The sequence below is a fragment of the Myxine glutinosa genome, chromosome 5 (genome assembly GCF_964187855.1).
Source record: "Myxine glutinosa chromosome 5, kmMyxGlut1.1, whole genome shotgun sequence".
In the NCBI taxonomy this organism is placed as follows: domain Eukaryota; kingdom Metazoa; phylum Chordata; class Myxini; order Myxiniformes; family Myxinidae; genus Myxine; species Myxine glutinosa.
The window spans coordinates 104,036,340-104,054,121 of NC_136265.1; the positions used below are offsets into that span (position 1 = coordinate 104,036,340).

General features: G+C 44.4%; 1 protein-coding gene across 2 annotated transcripts in view; it reads left to right on the plus strand.

Moving 5' to 3' along the window:
* Positions 1-2,179: 2,179 nt before the first annotated feature.
* Positions 2,180-17,782, plus strand: part of LOC137427290 (uncharacterized) — a 37,209-nt gene continuing 21,606 nt past the window's right edge. For both annotated transcript variants that reach the window (XM_078778461.1, XM_078778462.1), the window contains exons 1-4: positions 2,180-2,447; positions 4,950-5,012; positions 7,950-8,093; positions 9,222-9,368. In XM_078778461.1, the coding sequence (XP_078634587.1) occupies positions 2,285-2,447; positions 4,950-5,012; positions 7,950-8,093; positions 9,222-9,368 (517 nt within the window). In that variant the 5' untranslated portion in view covers positions 2,180-2,284. The remainder of the gene's footprint in view (positions 2,448-4,949; positions 5,013-7,949; positions 8,094-9,221; positions 9,369-17,782) is intronic.

Here is a 17,782-nt window from a genome sequence, read left to right on the forward strand (position 1 = left end):
ACCTAATGTTTCTCTGATTGTTGTGGGATGCAATAAACCTAATGTTTCTCTGATTGTTGTGGGATGCAATAAACCTAATGTTTCTCTGATTGTTGTGGGATGCAATGAACCTAATGTTTCTCTGATGAGACGATATGCCATTTCTGAGCAAACTTTTTGGCATTTTGAAGATTTGCTGCTTTTCCGGTGTGTACGTTCACATGAGCATTTTAAAACTGTTTGTTGATGCTTTGTCCATTTTGTTGTTGCTTTTCTTGTAAAAACGTCTTTCAGCTTCAAACTCCCTTTTCAGGACATCTTGGAGCATGTGATTCCATTTGTCCACTTTAACCGGCTTGATACGGACATCCTTGTCTGACGATAATCACCACCATGTGTTCACTGAGCCCAATGTTGGGTTTAGTTTGTATATTTTGCACTATCATCTCTTCTGTCCTCTCCTGTCCTCTCCTGTCCTGTCCTGTCCTCTCCTGTCCTCTCCTGTCCTCTCCTGTCCTCTCCTGTCATCTCCTGTCATCTCCTGTCATCTCCTGTCATCTCTCACTTGTGGTTAATCTTGATTTTCAACACATGCATCAAACTATAACGGCGCTCAGTCGAGAGCACACCTCCACCTGGTTGGCCATATTACTCAATGGTGAAGAATCACTTTTAAAATTCTACCAGCTGGAGCCGGATCCGGATCTTCACCAAAATTGAATCGAATCGTCCTTGTCACACACACAACCTGTCCAACAGGTTTCGTCCAAATCCGTCCATAACTTTTTGAGATAAACCTGCTATGTACCGTTTTTGGCTCCATCTCCCAATGGTGAAGAATCACTTTAAAAACTAGAACAGCACTCAGTAGGGCGCACACCTCCGCTAGAGTGGGTGTGACTCGGTAGGGAAGGGTTGGGATGGATGTGATGGAGGGATGGGGGGCTGGGATGGATGTGATGGAGGGGTGGGGCTGGGATGGATGTGATGGAGGGGTGGGGCTGGGATGGATGTGATGGAGGGGAGGGGCTGGGATGGACGTGATGGAGGGGTGGGGCTGGGATGCATGTGATGGAGGGGTGGGGGTGGGATGGATGTGATGGAGGGGTGGGGCTGGGATGGACGTGATGGAGGGGTGGGGCTGGGATGGACGTGATGGATGGGTGGGGCTGGGATGGATGTGATGGATGTGATGGAGGGGTGGGGCTGGGATGGACGTGATGGAGGGGTGGGGCTGGGATGGACGTGATGGAGGGGTGCGGCTGGGATGGATGTGATGGAGGGGTGGGGCTGGGATGGATGTGATGGAGGGGTGGGGCTGGGATGGATGTGATGGAGGGGTGGGGCTGGGATGGACGTGATGGAGGGGTGGGGCTGGGATGGACGTGATGGAGGGGTGGGGCTGGGATGGATGTGATGGAGGGGCGGGGCTGGGATGGATGTGCTGGAGGGGTGGGGCTGGGATGGATGTGCTGGAGGGGTGGGGCTGGGATGGATGTGCTGGAGGGGTGGGGCTGGGATGGATGTGCTGGAGGGGTGGGGCTGGGATGGATGTGCTGGAGGGGTGGGGCTGGGATGGATGTGATGGAGGGGTGGGGCTGGGATGGATGTAATGGTGGGGTGGGGCTGGGATGGATGTGATGGAGGGGTGGGGCTGGGATGGATGTGATGGAGGGGTGGGGCTGGGATGGATGTGATGGTGGGGCTGGGATGGATGTGATGGAGGGGTGGGGCTGGGGTGAGAAAGGAGGGGAAGGTGTGAGTTGGGAGTCCGGATGGCGTTGGGTTCTAGGAGGAGAAGATGCGGTGTGAGAGGAGACGGGGGGAGGAGGGATGCGAGGGATGGTGAGGAGTGGGAGGGGGGAGGAGACAGGGGAAGGGGGGAGGGAGGAGGTGTCCTGCGTTGCCCAGCAACACCAGGTACCTTTGCTCGTTTTTAAATGTCTCAGCTTTGATCAAATCGTACACTTAGTAAAAATGAAAGGCGGACATGGAGCTGATCTATTGATAAATAGTAAATACCATTGGTGCGTCAGCACGACTGAAAAATGTGGTTCTGTTGTTGGAAAACAACACTCGGCACGACGATGTGAGGTGAGACGAAGTTCGAGGTTCCAAAGTTCTCATTTTGTGACGAATCTGCCAACGGGGAATCGCGAATATGATGTTTTTCCTTCCAGGTAACGAGTGAGGAGATCGTCAGGTATTTGATGTCAAACTGCGCTGACGTGCATTTGTATAGCGGGTCGTCCTGCATGGTACTGTACAGTACTACACTGTACTCTACTGTATCCTCCGCTACGTCATGAACCGAGATGTCTCCGGTGAAGATGGAAGAGCGAACTCCCCGGGATCCACAAAAGGTTCCGATGGAGGCAACGTGGTCGGTACAGGAGGTTCTTCTTCTTCCACAGAGACAGACTGCAGGTCCAGGGTCGACGCACCCGACGATGAACCCTCTATGTACGGTATGTACGGTACGTGCGGTATGTACGGTACGTGCCGAGTTCCTCGGTAACTCTTGGTTATTTCGTGAAGACGTTTTAACTTTAGTTTTTAACTCCCTGTGGAGTTTTTAAAGCTGTTTGTTCGTTTAGTTTAGAGAATGAAAATGTTTTGGAACGTTGATTCATTCATGCATTCATTCTTCTTTCTTTCACAACTCGAATGATTTAAATGAGACTATCACCATAATCTTGGTCACGTGGTGATTGATCTGCATAAACCAGGCAGAAAAAAAAAATTGTAAAATTTTGAAATGATTTATAAATTCAAGGTGATCTTCAAACAGGTCTCGGTGAATACCAACTACCAAGAGTCCACTCGGGGGAACCAAGTGAGCGAAATACCTTCAACGAAGTACCTGGAAATGTTTGCACTGTTAATGAAAAATAAATAACCCTCTTGTTTTCTCAGGTAAATTAAGTCCATTTGAAGACCCAAGTGAAGGAAATAATGACGTCACAAAATTATTGTTCCAGACATGGATTTCTACCATACTGTAGATGGACTTGCTCCGCACAGGGCTTCAATAACCCCCCATCGGTAGAGAGCACACCTCCGCCAGGCTGAACACTTTATGTTTTGTATCCACTGACAGGCCGGATCCGGATCCGGATCTTCACCAAAATCGAATCCATTCTTCCTTGTCACATACACAACCTGTCCAACAAGTTTCGTCCAAATCAGTCCATAACTTTTTGAGATATCCTGTTCACAAACGGACAGACAGACAAACAGACAGGTGTGAAAACATAACATCCATCTACCTTTGGTGGCGGAGGTAAAAACACAAACCGGGATGAAAAGCACATTTACCTATCACAATGTTCATAGAGCAGGTAACAAGAAAACTTCACCGCTTGGTCCATGAATCCTGACCCCTTACCAAAACGGAGGTGGATACTTCGAGTCCTTAGTGGACTCTGTTCCACCTTCGGAAACCTGCGTATGGAGATAACAACCAAAACACACACACGTGCACACCAGCTACAGTTGTTCCTCATTGGAGCAAGACGAATAGGAGACAGACAGACAGACAGACACACACACACACACATACGGAGAGGGAGAGAGGGGGAGAGAGACAGAGACAGACAGAGAGAGACAGACACAGAGAGAGAGACAGAGAGAGAGAGACAGACAGAGAGAGAGAGACAGAGGGAGAGACAGAGGGAGAGACAGACAGAGAGACAGACAGAGAGACAGAGAGAGAGAGACACAGACAGAGAGAGAGACACAGACAAAGAGGTCGAGACGCACAAAGAGGTCGAGACGCACAAAGAGGTCGAGACGCACAAAGAGGTCGAGACGCACAAAGAGGTCGAGACGTACAAAGAGGTCGAGACGCACAAAGAGGTCGAGGCGCACAAAGAGGTCGAGGCGCACAGAGGTCGAGACGCACAAAGAGGTCGAGACGCACAAAGAGGTTGAGACGCACAAAGAGGTTGAGGCGCACAAAGAGGTCGGGGCGCACAAAGAGGTCGAGGCGCACAAAGAGGTCGAGGCGCACAAAGAGGTCGAGACGCACAAAGAGGTCGAGACGCACAAAGAGGTCGAGACGCACAAAGAGGTCGAGACGCACAAAGAGGTCGAGACGCACAAAGAGGTCGAGACGCACAAAGAGGTCGAGACGCACAAAGAGGTCGAGACGCACAAAGAGGTCGAGACGCACAAAGAGGAGAAAAAGTAAGGAAAAAAGAAAGTAAGGAATAATAAAAACGAATGTGCACGGTATGGAATAAAAAATAAACGACACTTGTGGTTATTACCTCCGCCACCAAAGCTGGATGGAGGTTATGTTTTCACCCCTGTCTGTCTGTCTGTTTGTCTGTCCGTTTGTTTGTGAACAAAATCTCAAAAGGTTGTGGACGGATTCGGACGAAATTTGGCAGAGACGTAGCGTATGTGACAAGGACGAAATGATTAGATTTTGGTGAAGACCCGGATTCGGGTACTCGAATTTTTAAGTGATTCTTCACCATTTGGCGATCGGACCAAAAATGATACATAGCAGGATATCTCAAAAAGTTATGGACGAATTTGGACGAAACTTGTTGGACAGGTTGTGTGTCTGACAAGGATAATCGATTCAATTTTGGTGAAGATCCGGATCCGGTTAATAGAATTTTTAAGTGATTCTTCACCTTTGAGTGATATTGCCAACCAGGCGGAGGTATGCTCTCTAGTGAGTGCCGTTATAGTTTCAACTATTTCTCTCTCACTCCGTGATTTTTGATTTGATGTGCAGTATTGTGCCCTCTCTTCCTCAGTTAATTTGAGCGGCCCTGGGACCGCATGTGACTTGGTTTTGCTGACCCTGTTTAGGGTCTGTTTGTTTATCATTTTCAAAAGTGGGAAATGAAAATACAGTTGTAGTTCAGGAGAGTTATCATTGTTAACAATTGCTCGAACCTCGCGTTGCATTTTCATCGGAACTGTTTGTTGTTTTTGACCTCTTGTGTTTGCAGATTTTATCGTGAAGGTGAAGGTGGAGTCCGAGTTTGAGGATGTTTTGGCTTCGCAAGTCGAAGGTCTGAACCATTTCTAAGTTACTTTAACATAAATGATGGATGAGCGCATCTCGTTTAGTATTTGAGAGATCAGCATTTCACAAACGTCGCTCACTCGTGTGTTACCATGAAAAACAAAATCCAATTTATCATTGCAGAATATTTCAAATACACTAAACGCATTTGTTCTGAATGATATCAAAATATCAGTTTTTGTAATTTACCTCTCGTGTGAAAAGTATGATGTACGAGTTGTAAACTTACCATTTTATGATGTATTCAGGAATGCTCTTGATGCAAGGGGTATGCTTGATGGAATGCAGGTGATACAGGTCACGTGAAATCTTTGTTAGTTTCAACAAAAGGTCTGGCTCCAAGTTGAGGTTCATCCTGTATTTGCTGTGTCGGTTGTGGGCGGGCTGTGTCAGGCTGTGCCGGGTGTGGGCGGTTTGTGTCGAGCTGTGCCGGGTGTGGGCGGTTTGTGTCGAGCTGTGCCGGGTGTGGGCGGGCTGTGTCGAGCTGTGCCGGATGCGGACGGGCTGTGCCGGGTGCGGGGTGGCTGTGTCAGGCAGGCTGTGTCTGGTGCGGCCTGGCTGTCGAGCTGTGCCGGGTGCGGGCGGTCTGTCGGGTGCGGGCGGGCTGTGCCGGGTGCGGGCGGTTTGTGTCGAGCTGTGTCGGGTGCGGATGGGCTGTGCCAGGTGTGGGCTGGCTGTGTCAGGCAGGCTGTGCCAGGTGCGGCCTGGCTGTGTCGAGCTGTGCCGGGTGCGGGCGGTCTGTCGGGTGCGGGCGGGCTGTGGCGGGCTGTGCCGGGTGCGGGCGGTTTGTGTCGAGCTGTGTCGGGTGCGGATGGGCTGTGCCAGGTGTGGGCTGGCTGTGTCAGGCAGGCTGTGCCAGGTGCGGCCTGGCTGTGTCGAGCTGTGCCGGGTGCGGGCGGTCTGTGTCGGGTGCTGGTGGGCTGTCAGGTGTAGGCGGGCTGTCAAGTGTGGGCGAGCTGTGCCATGTACGGGTGGGCTATGCCAGGTGCTGGCAGGCTGTGCTGGGTCGGGAGGGCTGTGTCGAGCTGTGCCGGGTGCGGGCGGGCTGTGCCGGTTCTTCACCAAAATCTTGTTTTTTGTCAGATTTGGGTGGCTTTTTGAAATAAAGACTTTTGCAATTGTTTATGGTATTTTTTGTTTTTATTTGTAATCATTTTTAATGCAACCAATTATGTGCAAATTAGCGTTCTCAAACTTACATTTTTTTTCCCGAATGTGCCTACATTTTTTCCCATGAGCCTCCGTGAACCTTTCTTTCTTTTTCCCATTGAAACAATGCCCCAACATTCGCTGATTCGCAGCAGATTGCAAGAGCATATCCCCCGTGAATGTCGGGGTTTTACTGCACATATCATTTTCGACTTTTTGTCAGGGTTCGCCATGTTGTTTGTTTTGTTACTGCCACTTGGTTTGGCATGCACAATAAAAGACAAGTACCGTTCCCTGATTATATGGAATTATTAGAGTTGAGTGGAAAAAATTTATTCTAGCTTCCTCCAATAACATTGCAAATAAAGACAATATTAACTAGAGTGGCACTCGTTAGAGCGCATACCTCCACCAGGTGAACAGTTTATGTTTTATATCCCAATGATAGGCCGGATCTGGATTCGGACCTGAACCAAAATCTAATCGGCTTGTTATTGTCACCTAACCAGCTCGTCCACCAAGTTTATTCATAACTCGTCTATAACTTTTTAAAATATCATGTTACATATCGCTTTTCGCCCGATCTCTCAATGTTGAAGAATCATTTGAAAAATTCAATAACTCTCGTATCCGAATCCATATTCAGATCTTCACCAAAATCGAATCGATTCACCATTGTCAAACACCCAACCTCTCCAAGTTTCGTCCAAATCCGTCCATAACTTTTTGAGATATCCTGTCATGTATCGGTCTTAGCCCTATCACTCAATGTTGAAGAATCATTTTAAAAATTCTCTGATCCGGATTCGAATCTTCACCAACATCGAATCATTTCGTCCTTGTCACATACGCTACCTTCCCGTCAAATTTCGTCCGAATTCGTCTGCAACTTTTTCAGGTTTTTCACAGACAATCAAACAGACAAACAAACAAAGAGGGGTGAAAAGATAATGTGCATCCACCTTTGGTGGTGGAGGTAATTATTCATTTTGGTGCTTTCAATTTACACCTCATCCGGGGTCATGTGTTTGTATGTTTTATGCAAAATGGTGGTTAATTTGAACAGCACTACTCCCTACCACACCCTCCTCCGTCCCTCTCCCCTCACCGTGCCTTTCCCTCTTCCTCACCTCTGCTCCCCTGTCCCTTGTTTCCCCATGATTGTTGTATCCATTTTGGCTCCTTCCTCTCCCTAAGCATATAACTAAACATAAAAGATGCACAAAAGGTTATAAAAGCAGAAAACCCATCAAACTCCAAGGATGTATGTAAAATCGACCATTGGGCACGTGGTGTTACACCACCTCCACCGTGTGGCACAACGTGCGTTCTCATCATGTTTCCTCAAAGCTTTTGAAATTGCAACTTTGTCGTTGTTGGTAAATGTGTTGTTTGTAAAGGAAAGTGCAACTTATTCGTATGTTTGCTTCGAATTACTTTATAATATTTTATTTTATTACTTGCCTTGAATTACTTTTTACGTTATTAACCTATTTTCTAATTGCACAAGAGCATCTTGTATGCCTTGTTTTAAAAGTTTTATTCCCAATTTTGATTTCCAATCTTTGCGCCGATGGTTCAATTTGACTTCAGGGGGTTTGAGATTCGAACTTCTCCTTCATCTGATTATCCAGATAGTTCTGAGTTTGCTTGTCTTGTATTATTTATTTGTGTCCGTTCTGTCAAAACTTCCAGATGAAATTGTTTTGTTATTCTACATTCAGTTGTTAATGTGTTTCCTTTCGCTAATGGACTGGCATGATATTGTTTGCAGATGAAGCTCGTCCGGTGAAGATAGAATGTCTCCAAAATGATGTTCGTCAGACTTTTCAGGAGGTTTTGAGCAATGATCGTGTGAAGCAAGAACCATGTGATTCTCCTCTAAAGAAGTCCAACGATGCAGTTTCATTGCTGGAAAGTAAAGCAAAGTCATTATTCTCAATTATTTCTTTGATACATTTTTTCTCCCTCCATGTTTTCTCCCTCCTCGGCCCCCATGTGACGATAGCCGTGACACACGACCAGCTGCAAGGAAGCGCTTATGGTCACAGCATGGGATTAGATCAGCCACTAAGAGCAAAGTCTACAGAGCCGTGGTGCTGCCTTGCCTCCTCTACTAGGCCAAGCATGCACCCGACACAAGAGACACGTGAAGAAGCTAGCCATGGCTCAAAAGGGCAACTCCGTGCAATCCTTGGCATCAAATGCTTTCAACATGTGTCAAATTCAGAGCACCATTGCAAGTGAAGAAACAATCCTTCTAGAAATGCAACTTGCATGGCTAGGACAGGGATGGATGACCTCCGAACCCCTAAGGGATTGCTGGTCATAATTTTTGCTGAAGCCACGGAGAAAGGAGGTGCGGTAGGTGTGGGATGAGGGAAATGCTTAACTAACGGACAGTTTTGGAAAAGAATCTTTGTGAGGAAGAAGAGGTGGAGTTACAGATTATGGTGAAGAAGAACATCCGTGGTACTGATGGAGAAATATGGAAGGTGAAGCATTTTGAAATGTTAAAAAAAAAAGAAGTTTTTAAAGTAAGAAGAATGAAAGTTTTACATCCAATGAAGATTCAGTTTGCAGATATTGATAAAAGGAGAAAAAAAAGAATGGAGTTGTTGAAGCGAGGAGGATAAATAGGATTAAGTTGAGGAGGTAGAAAGTACAATATTTTGAAGAAAGAAGCAAAACAAGGAACATGGCAACAAAAGGGATATATCATTTTCACAGCGACTATCCAAGGAGTAGGCCTTGAACAACACGAAAACATACTTGACAAATACAGAATAACACAGAAAATTGGCCGGAAACACAAACAGCCACACAGAGACGGAGATTTAACAGAAAAACACTACGGATCTGGTTCGGAAAACTTGGCTTTAATGAAGTTGAAGCAGCGGCTGCAGATTCGACAATTTAGCTTTGATGAGATGATTGGGATAGAGAATCAAAATTTGCTTTTTGGTGTTTCTTTTCGTTTGTTTATGTCGGGGGCATTTATTTGTACCTTCCTTCGTGCAATAAACAGATGTCACGTTGCTTGCAGGAGAAGCTCATCCACCGAAGACGAAAACGTCCCAAAGCAAGTTTCTTCGGACTTCCCAGGTTGCTTTGAGCAATGAACGCGCGGCAAAGCAAGAACCGTGCGATTCTCCTCCGAGGGAGCCCAGCAATTCCGGGCAGCTGCTAAAGAGTAAGCACATCTGCCCACCAAACATGTTTCACTGCTTTACTCGTTTAATTTGCTATTTTTATGATGTAATGCTGAAATCCAAAATGCCGCAGTACAATTAACGCATTTTAACATCGTGTACCAATGTTTGTGGGAGCTATACACAGGTCTCACTTCTTGCTCAAATTCCTCGTACCAAGCACGTTTTAGCGACTGCTTTCATGGATGCCATGTAGGACTAGCAGGGGTACCCGGTGCTGCCCGATGCTGTTCTAATCCTGTTGGCATTTTGAAGAATTCAAATTTTGATATTTCCTCCCCCCCCCCCCCTATTTTATGGGGCGGAAGAAACATTTTACCAATGGAAGCCTTGAAATGGAGCTAGAACGCCAATTGAGATTACTGGGACGAGTCGAGTTTGAAAGTCAAACCTGTGACTATCAAGTCGTTCAATCACAGATGTATTCAGGATCGTTGCGTCACACTGCAATATGTTCAGCATTTTTTTGATTAAGTTGTAAAGCATTTGTAGTATGATTATGGGTGTTCTGAACCACTTGTGAGTTACTGACCAATTTGTCCATCAGGGTCACATTATCCATAAAATCCATTGAAATACCAGTTAAAACCAATTTTCTGAGACAAAATTCCCAGAAATCAACAAAAATAGTTTTCTCGACCAAAACTACAGTTAACATTGGTTTCTAAGACATGAATTTTGTGGTGCTCGGTTTTTTTTCATAGGGCAGGTGTACGTGTGTATCTAGTGCTGTCGTAGGATGCGATTTGGTTTACCATTCATTGATTTAGATACGGCCGCCGGATAGCTCTGTGAGCAAAAAGAAGGCCGAGTGTGTAAGCCCTTCTTTCCGGGAAATAGCCTCCACCCTTGCCAAGACTTTCGGACTACCTCCAGGTGGTGCATCATGGTAACAGTGCTCTTGAGGGCAGTGGCTAAATGTCAGGTGGATCTCGCCGTTGCATGGCCCACCGTTGTGAGGACTTGCTGTGACACTCGTCAATCCAAACGGGGTTGTTGGCGCTCTTCAGCCTTGGTAGGCAGTCCACATAGGAGAATGAAACTCTGATTGCAAATCCCCTTGCTGCCTTGCAGGTATGTCTCTTTCGACAAAGGCTAGGTGCACAGGTGATTCTGTGGTGGTGTCAGGAAGGGCATCCGGCCACAAAAAACATGCCTCAAATACACCTTTTGGCGAAGCAGCCAATAGGGAATCATGGCTTACACATGCAAGCATGGAAACGGCCGTAAAACGACGACGACGATGATTATGATGATGATTAATTTCCAGAGGATGAATTTAAAAGTTTAACAATTCTCTCCTTTAGGACACATTGTCTATTTTCACAATTTGTTTATTATCCCAGATAAATTAATAAATTTCCATAATTATTAAATTATAGGGCATATAATGAATAATTACCCTTTAGGACAAAATTTGTCAAGAAATCACTGTCACTCATTTTCACTTCATTCATTCAGTTTGTTTTTGCTTACTTTATTCATTCAGCTAAATTAATTTGGGAATTCATAAGCCCCATGATCATATAATTCTCAAACCAAGGTAACATCACTTCCTCTTTTTGATTGTGTTGGCTGTTTTCCCAGAACCATGTGGTCTTTGTTGCTAAGACACTTCCTTGCCTCAGCCATACTCCAAAGTGCTCAAGAACAGAATTAAACATCATCATCGTCGTCGTTTTACGGCCGTTTCCATGCTTGCATGTGTAAGCTGTGATTCACCTAATGGCTGCTTCGCCAAAAGGCATATTCTTTGTGGCCGGATGCTCTTCCTGTGGTGGCCGGATGCAAGGAAGCAGGGGGTTCGGTCCTCCACAGTCGCGCTACAGTATACGATAGTCCGAAGTTATTGCATGGGGTCCTAACACAGCAATGATGGCACATTGAGCTGGCTTTTTATGACTCAGGAGATCATACCATATTTTACAATCATCCAAAGTACCCTCTTGAAAAGGCATGGCGACAAAACACCAAAGCGGGCGAAAAACATCCTCTAAATGCACAAGCGTGCGTTTGATAAATCGGCATTGTCAGTATGTTGATTGCATTGCAATGTTTGTGACAAGGCCTGTGGATGTTTCGCCTCATGCTGGGTCGTTATCCACAACAAAAGCTCACCAATCCGGCCCACTAAACGAACTTACAGCAAATGTGAAGGATCGAACAAGCGCGCGAGCACTGAATATTCCATGCAAACAGGTCGCAGAAAAACAGTCCCCGAGGAGATGGAGGAGTTAAAGAAGGATGGAGATGGGCCACCGCGAAATGAAAGAACAGGGAGGCAAAATATATGGAACCAAAAAATGATTACTCTTGTTAAACCCATTCACCGATGCAGCGAAACACCCACTCGGTGATATTTTGCTCGTTTCAAAGACAAAAAATTTTTTCCCATGATTTCAGTATCGACCCGATTCTTTCTCATCAGCGGTAGATACATGTACATTGTGTCCACTTGTGACAGGAAACACACCAATTAGATGACCTTTTTTGGAGTCCTTTTTATTATTACATATTTTTGATGAACTCTCAACCAAAGCGTGATGACGTAGTCTCCCATTGCATTTGATGCACGAGAAAATGAGTGGTTCACCAACAGGAAACTACTCAACATCGCCATTAAGGGGCTCCCTGAAGTTTCAGCCACCGAACCACCATCTCACCATTACTTTCCATTGTCAATAATGGCAGGAAGACACCAGCGACGACCAGAGTCCAGTAAGGGTGTGTTTCCACAATGATTTGGGACAACATTCAGACACATGACTACAGAATACTTTTTTTTAACATGGGCGAGGCTCGTAGAAGAGCTAGAGCAGAATGGAAGATAACAAAATGGAAAGGGGTTATCACCAATAGCCGAGTAGAAGTGAGAGATCAAGGGAAGGGGGAGAACAAGCTGCACACAAGCTGAATGAAGGACAAGAAGAAGAGGAAGGGGACTTTGGGGATGAAATAGAAAAGGACCAAAAGAACCAATAACTAACAAATAAAGAAATGAGGGAGACGGGAAAAAATCACAATAACCTGGAAAAATGGAGTGCTTAGGAATAGGGTCGTTTGTGGGAGAAAAGATTATGAGTATGGATGGGGATGATCTGAGGTTTCCTTCTCCTTGGCGAATTGCCTACCAAGGCTAAAGATCTCCACCTACGCTGTTTGGAATGGTGAGTGCCACAACAAGTGCTCACAATGGAAGACCATGCCCACTACAACTCCAGGGTACCAACCTACTCTGAGATCCTCCAGATAAGAACTCCAGAAACAGAGATAATAACTCATAAACTATGTATATTCTGTGATTATATTGTTGCGGTCACTGGTTTACAAGACCAGTCGTGCCGTCTTTTGGCGAGGGGAGGAGTGGTCTCTCTCTGCTAATTAATTTGGGCATGAGTCGGCAGTTATAACCACATGGTCCGGAAAGGAAAATCTGCCCACAGGAATAACCTTTGTCAGCAATTCGCTTTTATAACGCCTTAATGGCATAGATCTATAATTGCCTGTTTCGCAATGACCACACAATGTTCATCAAAACCAAGGATTTATTACACGAGAGAATGGGGCACAGAAAAAGAACGCACGACCGCAAGCGGCGATACAAACTGAAATAAATGAAGTTAAAATAACCCACACTCCCACGAATCCTCGACAGCTTAAATAAATAACTTGACCACTCATTCAGACAATAACTTACTGGTAACAGGCGGCATCACCGGGCGCTGGAGGATGTGTTATTTATTTATTTGGCATGGGGGTGGTGTACTTTGAATGTATCTCGACTTGTTATATTTTTATACATATACACATATAGACAGTCACGTGAAAAAGTAAGTACACCCCATGTAAAGTTTTGACTTTTTCAACATATTTCAACATACAGCTATTTGATCTTCATTTCAACAATATTGATAGATAAAGGTGATATAATATAACAAATATCATGAAACATTTACATTTTGTCATCCATTGTGTAATTTAAATAAACATAAATGCAAATTTCGCATGTGGAAAAAGTAAGTACACCCTATGTAAAGTTTTTTAAAATCTTTTTAACATATGTGGACATTTCAATATTTGATCTTCATTTAAACAGTATCTACAGATAAAGGTGATCTTATTGAACAAAAAACAATGCGTAATTGACTTTGCAATAATTTCTTCAACAAAAAATTAACAGATGCCATTTCCTTCTGTGGAAAAAGTAAGTACACCCTTGGCTCTAATAGGTGGTATTGCCCCCTTTGGCAGAAACAACCTCAAGTAGGTGTTTCTTATAACTGTCTACCAGTCTCTAACATCGACTGGGAGAAATTTTTGCCCACTCCTCCATGCAGAATTTTTTCAGCTGTGCGATGTTTGAGGGGTTTCTTGCATGCACAGCTCGTTTCAAATCTCCCCCGACAACATCTCGATGGGATTTAGATCCAGGCTTTGACTTGGCCATTCCAGAACCCTCCGTTTCTTTCTTTTCAGCCATTCCTTGGTGGATTTACTGGTGTGTTTAGGGTCATTGTCATGTTGCAAGGTCCACCTTCGGTTGAGCTTCAACTTTCCGACAGATGGCCTCACATTATCCTCAAGCACCCTCTGATAAAATGAAGAATTCATAGTGGATTATATGATGGTGAGCTGCCCAGGCCCTGATGCAGCAAAGCTGCCCCAAACCATAATATTTCCACCACCATGCTTTGCAGTTGGTATCAGGTTCTTGTGGTCAAATGCTGTCTTTGGTTTTCACCAAACATGTCTTCTGGTACTGTGGCCAAATAGCTCTACCTTTGACTCATCTGTCCAGAGCACATTGTTCCAGAAGTGCTGGTCTTTGCCTCGGTGTTCATTGGCAAACTTTAGTCTTGCCCTGATGTTCTTTCTGGACAGCAAAGGTTTCCTCCTGGCACACCTCCCATGCAGATCAAATTTGTGCAGCCTCTTTCTAATGGTAGACTCGTGCACTTTGACATCAACAGTGGCAAGAGCTACCTGTAGGTCCCGTGATGACATTCTGGGGTTCTTAGAGACTTCTTACAGCATCTTGCGGTCTGCTCTCGGGCTGAACTTGCTGGGGCGGCCTGGCCTGAACAAGTTGGCAGTTGTTTGGAATCTTCTCCACTTGTAGATGATCTTCCGGACAGTCGAATGATTGATTTCAAATTGTTTGGAGATCTTTTTAAATCCCTTCCCAGGCTCGTAGGCATCTATAACCTTCTTTCTGAAGGCCTCAGAGAGCTCTTTTGATCTAGGCATGGTGACGCCGCACATTTCAACAACAAAGAGCAAACCAAACGAAATGTCTGAGGTTTAAATAAGACAGGTTCCTCCAAGATCCTCTCTAACGATGTTCTAATCATTTGCACCTGAGCTGGTGCACCTGATTCTAATTTTAGGTATTTGAAGTAGTGATAAATGTAGGGGAGTACTTACTTTTTCCACATGCGAAATTTGCATTTATGTTTATTTAAATTATACAATGAACTACAAAATGTAAATGTTTCATGATATTTGTTATATTATATCACCTTTATCTATCAACATTGTTCAAATGAAGATCAAATAGCTGTATGTTGAAATATGTTTAAAAAGTCAAAACTTTACATGGGGTGTACTTACTTTTTCACGTGACTATATATATATATATATATATATATATATATATATATATATATATATATATATATATATATATATATATATATATATATATATATATATATATATATACTGTATATATATATATATACAGTGATCCCTCGTTTATCGCGGGGGTTACGTTCCAGAACCCCCCGCGATAGACGAAAATCCGCGAAGTAGCGACCATATTTTTATTTTATTATTTATATATATTTTAAAGCTTTATGACCCTCCCCACACTCTTATTAACCTTTCCCACACTCTTATTAACCTTTCTCACACTCTTATTAACCTTTCCCATACTCTTATAAACACTTCCTATACTCTTAAACACTTTTTACACTCTTAAACATACGTAATTTTAACAACATATAAAATTCTAATGGGTACTCACGATTGAAGATACTGTAGCGACCCATGGGTTCCCCAAGCAAGACCAGCATCAGAATCTCCTTGCTCCAGCCGGTGACGTCACCGGCGGGGATCCCCGGTGCCAGAGTAGCTGGTCACGTGACCGCCAAAGCGTGCCGCGCGTGCGGGTATAATCAGCTACACCTGTTGATCACGTGACCGCCGAAGCACGCCACGCTTGAGAGGCGTGGCTTTCGGTTTCTGGTTGTGCTTTATAATGCAGCCCGATAAATGGGCTTTTCAGTGTTCCCGAGTTGGTTTTGAGAATAAATATCTTCTCGGACGAGTTTGTGTCTTGCCCGTCATTTCGTCCGTATCAAGCAAGAGCCCCGGCTCTTCAATACTACAACTTGCGTGATGAAGATGATGATGAATTAGCTGTGCAGTACTGATGACGATGAAGGTGATGACGATGATGAATGTACTGCACAGCCAGAAAGAGCATTACAGTTACCCATTACGTGGGTAACTAGCGCAAATGGAAGCTGCCGCATCTGCGTTTTCCATACGCACGACTCTTTGTCTCTTTGTCTACTGTTCTACTGTACACTATGTACAGTATTTTATTTCTTGTAATATGTTTTAATTACCGTATTTTTCTTATTTTTTTACGTTTTTTAATTTTTTAGGCTAGTAAATGCTTATTTTACCACAAAAATATTTAAAATAATAGTATATAAAAATACATTTATACCGCAAAATCCCGCGATATAGCGAAAAATCGGCGATATAATTTTACATATACTAGCGAGAAAAACCCGCGATGTACCGAAGCCGCGAAAAGTGAACCGCGATATAGCGAGGGATGACTGTATATATATATATATATATATATATATATATATATATACTGTATATATATATATATATATTTATTTATTTATTTATTTATATTTATTTATTTTTATATATATATATATATATATATATATATATATATATATATATATATATATATATATATATATATATATATATATATATATATATATATACAGACTTGGCATTTAATATGGAATATATTTTTTTTCTTGACTTGGGTTTACTTTCTTAACTCAGTATATCAATCTGGTGAGTTTCTTTTACACTTTGGTGATTTATTTGTTAAAAGAACCATGTCACTGATTGTCTGTCGCAGCAAGAAGTCAACAACAGGATTATATCACAGGTGGCGTGGCAAAATGTACGGACAGGTGCATTTGACGATTGGCTTCACAGTCGGGTATACAAGGGTTGTTGCGTTCTGTATTAGTGGAAAACAACTGCTGCACGTCTCCAAAAGTTATTTCCGCGTCCTCTGGAGATGGTCCGTCAACTCGACAATGCTGTTTGTCATGGAGTGGTGGCTTTACGAAATTACGGCATGAAAGAGCGTGCTATTGCTCGGCAGTATGGCATCACTCAAGGTCAGGTGTCAAAGATCCTGAAACGAAATGCTCAGAGGGGTGTCCCTACTCCAATACCGAGGCCAGGACGTCCCCGCAGAACCACAAGGAGGGATGATCGCCAGCTGCACCGGTTAGTCCGCAATGGCCGTACCAAGTCAGCTAATCGGCTTAGGGCTAAGTGGCAGCAACTGAAAAATGTGCCTGTATCCAGAAGGTGAGTCAACCAACGACTGGTTCAAGCAGGCTATCGTGCCAGGCGTCCACTGAGAAAGCCACGCCTGACCAGACAACACAGCCAGCGCCGATTGCAGTGGGCCAGAGAGCACCGTCAATGGCAGCCAGGACACTCGAATCATGTGATCTTCAGTGACGAGTCTAGATTTCTGGTCTATCGTCAAGATGGCCACGTCCAAGTGTGCAGACAAGTGCATGAAGCCTACAACGAAGATTGTATAGTGCCAAGAGTCCAAGCTGGAGGTGGTGGGGTGACCCTTTGGGCTGCTTTTCATGCAGGGGGAAAAACTGACCTGGTTGTTCTGAATGGAAACCTGAACCAGTTCAAGTACAGGGCCATTCTGGAAGAAACATTGCTTCCATTTGCTCGTGCAGCCTTTCGAGGAAACTTTGTCTTCCAAGATGACAATGCACGGCCTCATCGTGCTCGCATGATCCAACACTTTCTTGCTGACCGTGGTGTAAAGCATATGGAGTGGCCTGCCATGTCCCCGGATATGAATCCGATAGAGAACTTGTGGGCAGAATTAACTCATCAAATCGACCACCTGGACCAGCAGCCGACCTCTGTGCGTGAATTGCAGCAGGCTATTGTCACTGCATGGCAAGCGATTCCTGTCCAAACCTTGGCAAATCTCGTGAACAGCATGCCTCAACGTGTACGTGCTCTCCTGAATGCTCGTGGGGGTTACACGAAGTACTGAACTGTAATTTTACTGTCCGTAATCCCA